At 35.7% G+C, this 6,000-nt stretch overlaps 1 protein-coding gene across 1 annotated transcript in view; it reads right to left on the bottom strand.

Moving 5' to 3' along the window:
• The window catches only part of Pex6 (peroxisomal biogenesis factor 6), a 338,534-nt gene continuing 332,534 nt past the window's right edge, over positions 1 to 6,000 (bottom strand). The window contains exon 21 of the mRNA XM_090398889.1: positions 1 to 349. Coding sequence (XP_090255015.1) covers positions 213 to 349 — 137 coding nt within the window. The 3' untranslated portion in view covers positions 1 to 212. The remainder of the gene's footprint in view (positions 350 to 6,000) is intronic.

The following is a 6,000-nucleotide window of genomic DNA, read 5'->3' as shown; positions in this document are numbered from 1 at the left end:
CACAGGCCCAATAAATCTATCTTTATTTTAAATAGCATCAATAAATATCTTATGTACTGTGTATGTAAATTTATATACAAATAACTCATTGTAATGAGTAAACCTGTATATGTAGTCCTGAGAGAGCAGCATGCCATTCTAAAAATAGTTTAACAGATAAATTTATAACATTTATCTGTTAATAAATTTATTATTTAAAAAGATAACATAAATCAACAGGACATTACAGCTTTAATTTTATTGAATCTTTGAAGTTCAGCAATAGACACAGATGGTACAAGTAGTTTTAGAGCAGCTTCAAAATCCTCCTTCATAACTACTGGTTTTGAACTTTCAACATTAACTGTACCTAGTGGTTACAAGGAGAGAGCAGATATATAAAAAAGCAGCCAATTTTTAATAACTTCTAAGAAAATCATTCTTAAGACTGCAATTAAATATATTTTCAAAATATGTCAATAACATCAAATTAACATGGTTTTATAAATCAATTAAATTAACTTCTTAATACAATAAATTATTTTACAAATAAAGTATTGTCCTTAGTCGATAAATGGAAAATAGAAATCATTAATAGTCTGGATAGCTCCTTGCTTTTAAAACTGCTTCTAGATGGTTGGCATAACAAAGTTGAAAGTGTGTTGCATTTATACTAATGGATTTCAAACTGCTCTTCCAATAATATATCTTGAAAGCCAGTGAATGAAGTAGCAGCTGCTGCTACTATTGTATACATTTCTCAAGAGAATAAATACCATATATGTCTGATAATCTGATAAGATTCAGGCCAGGATTTTGGCCTTGCATTAGAACATATGCTGATAATCTTAAAGCATTCTTGAATTATTTATTTTTAGTAAGCAATTACTTTGTGCACCATAGAATGGAAGGAGGAAAAGACACACGGCAGGAAGGAAATGGAATGTATGCAGTTTCTAAGAGATAATCACATGAATAATTAAATGCTTTAGCTTATCCTCCCACATTTTACTACTTGAATAAGACTGCATATTGTTGTGAATGGTGTGTAATGGATGGGATATGGAGTTTGAGAGTACTGGATCTGGTGAAATCAGAGGATTTCTTCATAACATAGTAAATACCACTTTGCCTATTAATGGGTAGAATGAGTATGAAAATTCCTCATGCTTAACTACCTGGGAGGTGGCTAAGCATGAGAATTTTCATAAACATAGCTAAACACTGTAATATGCTGGATGGGAGAGAATAAAGGATCACCACTGGAAGTTGTGAAGAGTGGATTAGTAAGAGTGAAAGGACAAGATCTGTTGCTTGGAGAGAGTGGTGAATGAGTTACCAGAGATGGTCAAATGAGTCATTTGTCAGCAAATGATTTTACTGGTTCATATGATAGGCAATGTGTGAATAATGGTCAGTGTACGTCTCCAATGAGAGTGTTTCTGGATTCGATGGAGATTGCTTGTGTAATACCAGCGTATCAAATTGATTGTTTGTAAAAATTTTTTTTTTGGCCTTGCAATAAGCTCACATATGCAATTTTAAGTGCTTCACTTCTTCCGAAAGGATGGTTTTAGAGAACAAGAAAAGGAAAGTATACACACACACACTTTTGAAAAAAAAAACAAAAAAAATGAATATAAATAAATTCATTACTACACATGCCTATAACTGAATAGTGCTCTATGTGTGTAGACAAGTGGTTAAAAAGATGGAAAGAAATCACTGAATATATTTCTTGAACAGCTGAAGTCCTTTGGAAAAACAATATGGTGGAAAAGACTATTCAAGAGGATAAAGGTTAATAAAAGAGAAGGATATGAAGGTAGTTAGAGAGGTTTGAAGCAAAACTACAAATGGGTGTTGATCAATGGCTGCACGTTTTTACAAGGTTAGAGGAGAGTGGAGGGATGATGGAAGCCAGTTCACTAGAACAGTACTCATGAAAAGATGTAATGCTGAAGCTGTGTACAGAGAAAATGGTGAGAGAGAGAATCGTCTATTAAATGCACTGACCTTTTTTCTCGATAACAACTAGCATTGTTAGGCAGGTTTTTAGTGTATTTTACAGTTGGACAGATTTGATGTTTGTACAGTTATACAGGTAAGAAGTAATGTCTTCAGCAGAAAAAGATAGAAGTGTAAGTCAGCTCAAGAAGAAAAATATCATATTGATTGGAGATGTAGATATGATCAAGTGTAAAGGAAGATGAAGTGAGAAAGAACACAATCCTATTTTGGTAGCAATGAAGTGACAAAGTTGTCTTCACTCCACTGAAAGAGATCAAGGACAAGGGGGAATCAGTGATCAAGACACTGGCTATAGAAGATCTTGAAACCTGGATGTTCGTCAACTACGAAGTTCATCAAACAAGAAGAGGTATGTCACTGGTAAATCTATGAATAGTATTTTAGGTCAGTGAGGGATCATTTATGTATAGGAGAAAGAGCACATGTGAAAGACATCCACCATGACATGTAGTGAATAACCAGAGATGAAACTGGCGACATAACTGCAAAAGACGGAAAGCAGACTATAAAATGGTAGTTTGATTAGCAAAGTCTCTATGCTGCTTAACAGGTTCAAGAGTTCTGGGAATGGATCAATGTGTCAAGTTTCTCTAAACCTTTCCATAGCTTTTGAACAAGAGTCAGCAATGATAGCTAGAAAGCCCACTGTCTGAAAGATGCCTTCCACATCTGTGTGTACTGACTTTTATATCTAGACTATCTTGGCATAAACACATCATATATTCAAACATCACTTATTTTCTGCTTAACTACTGACGCTTTATAAGTCCCAAATCTGCCCAACCTTAGAATACTTATCAAAATTGAGGTGGTCCCACAAAAACCACCTTCAGAATGCTAGATTATATATAGAAAGAGATATTTGCTTAATAGATGACCATTCTCCAATGGCTTTCTCACAGACACTGTTTCTGTATCTGTATTTCTTTCCATGGATCTAGATTCAGAGAACTGGCCACCACTATTCCTTAATTCCCTTTAATTATATACAAAAATGGGTAGCTGCTCCATACTCACCAAACCAACTTCTCATTCTCTTCCTTCTTAACTGGTAATTAGTTTACGGAATTAACAATGCATATAAAGTATATTAATTAAAGATAACTTTAATAAATAACTTCTATATTTCAGCAACGTCACGCTGCCATCTTCAGGAACATAAAGATATGGTATGTGCACGCAGGCACTAACAAAAGCAAATGAGGAAGAAAGCAAGAAACTAATATTGTTCCTAAAGTCCTAATGGTGCCCTCTGGCAGGCTAATTTGGTTGTCTTGGCAGTTGGGCTGAAGTTCTCAAAATGTACTACTTACCTCCCTATTGAATACAATCCTACCAGCTCTCAGATTAGAACTCTCCACAGACTACTTAAGAAAGTCACTTCTTGGCCTGTGGAAGTCACTAACAAACTAAAACCTTACAACTCTAGACCCCCCCCCCCCCCCGATTATATGGACTCCCAAAAATACATAAACAAAATGTGCCATTATGTCCCATAGTGGATGGCATTGATTCCCAGACATACAACTTAGCCAAACATTTAGCCAAAACACTCACACACTATACTGGCAATATGTAATCATACATAAAAAACTCAGCCCACTTTAAAGCCAGTATAGAAAACCTCTCACTCCAACACACTGACATAATGGTCAGTTTTGACGTCTCCTCCCTATTCGCTAATGTCCCACTCAAAGAAACCCTAGAGCTCATCCAAGCCAAGTTTCCTCCCAATATCTCAGCCCTATTTCAGTTCACAATGAACTCAGGCTATTTTGTTTGGCAAGGAAAGTTCTACAAACAGATAGAGGGGACAGCCATGGGTTCAACACTTTCCCCACCTTGGCCAATTTCTTTATGGAGACCTTTGAAGAGAAAGCCTTAAACTCCACCCCACAAAAACCCACTATTTGGCTTCGTTAGGTGGATGATGTGTTCGCTATTTGGCCACATGGCTCAGACTCACTCCACTCCTTCCTAACACACTTAAACAACCAACACCCCAGAGTCCAGTTCACCTTAGAAAAAGAGGAAAACAACACTCTCCCCTTCCTAGACACTTTAATCACCCACCAGCTTGATGGATCTTTGGTTTTCTCTGTTTTACAGAAAACCCACCCATACTGGCAGATACACTCACCAGCAATCCCACTATCCCCCCTCACAACAATATGGGGTTATAAAAACACTATATAACAGGGCAAAATTAATCTGCTCAGATGACAAGGCCCTAACTACCAAACTAAACCACATCCACAACGCTTTCTTAGCCAATGGCTATAACTCCAAAAAAATCCAAAAAATACTAAAACCAGTAAACCACAACCCCTCCCTCCACAATAAAGATTACACCAAATCTATCACCATCCCCTACATCCAGGACACCTCTGAGAAAATGACCAATATCCTCAGAAAATATGACCTTACTTCTTGTTACAGACCATATAAAAAGTTGGCATCCCTTATCTGCTCCACCAAAGACCAACCACTTCCTCTAGACCTACCTGGTGTATACCAGGTCCCTTGCAGCTGCAAATTGTCCTACTTTGGCCAAACAGGCAGAACAACAAATATCAGGATTTCAGAACACAAAGACTACATCTGGTTTCACCAGTACAGCCGCTCTGGGCTGGCTGACCATGCCTTAGATACCCACCATAGAATTCGTTGGAAGAAAACAAAAATAATACACTGCAGCAAGTTTAAATACGAAAGTTATTCAAGGAATCTTCAGCAGCTCTAAAAAACGTTCCTAACCTCAACAAATTTGGGTGCATGAAACTACCCCAAATTTGGGAGACCTACATTTCGAGAACTTCAGCCCAACTGCCAAGACAACCAAATTAGCCTGCCAGAGGGCACCATTAGGACTTTAGGAACAATATTAGTTTCTTGCTTTCTTCCTCATTTGCTTTCGTTAGTGTCTGCGTGCACATACCATATCTTTATGTTCCTGAAGATGGCAGTGTGACGTTGCCGAAATATAGAAGTTATTATTAAAGTTATCTTTAATTAATATACTTTATATGCGTTGTTAATTCCGTAAACTAATTACCAGTTATTTTGACCAACGTATAAGCCTTGCTACTAGAATTATGATCTCTTCCTTCATCTGTCCTTTAGAACAGTCTTCCTCATACCATTTTCCCTAGTGCATACAACCTTCAACTCTCTAAGAAACACTACAGATTCATTTCCTCTCACTATTTACACACAATGCTGTCATGTTATAGATCTTGTGACAATTCAAGTGCATGGTTGATAAAAATCCATATTCTTCTTTTTATGGTGCTACAGAAAAATCAAGCCTTGGCCTCTTGGATTTGTTGCCCCCAATTGTGTCTGTCCAGAACTTTACTTCTCCAGTTTGGACATTGTAATATGATGATAGATATAATATAATAGAACTAAATGGAAAAATACTGGAACAAGTAATGAAATTTAAATGCCTAGAAATAATTTTGAACAGTAAAAATATAAAGATCTAACAAAAAAAACAAAAGTAAAAAATATATAAACCACATAGTTTGACCAATATGCATGTGAAACAAGAATAGAAACATCAAAAATATAACAGATAAATACAACATGCAATGTTTTTAAACTTAATGAAAACATTAAGAAAAATAGTTAACAAAACAAAATTTGATAAAGTAAAAAAAAATGAAAAAATTTATGAAGAATGTTAATTCCAACCCATAAACACATGGATAAAAAAAGAAGATTGAAATGAAATTAACATGTTAATAGCATGGACCCAAAAAGAATAGCTAGACACTGGAAACCAAATATGAAAAGACCAGTTGGTAGACCAAAAAATCAATAGATAGACAGATTGCTTGCATTGAACTATTAGAGATGCAATAAGCTGAAGCTTAAAGCAAGAAGAAGAAGATCTAACATTGAATTCATTTATCCATCCATATACAAGTTAATTTGCATCCTTATAAAATCTGTCAATTTTATCATTCCAATTTCAAATGAACAATT

The sequence above is a fragment of the Typopeltis vanoorti genome, chromosome 10, assembly GCF_054136105.1.
Source record: "Typopeltis vanoorti isolate ZY-2024b chromosome 10, IOZ_Tvanoo_1.0, whole genome shotgun sequence".
Taxonomy (NCBI): Eukaryota; Metazoa; Arthropoda; class Arachnida; order Uropygi; family Thelyphonidae; genus Typopeltis; species Typopeltis vanoorti.
The sequence above is the reverse complement of the archived record's forward strand: the minus strand, read 5'-3'. Positions and strand labels throughout refer to the sequence as shown.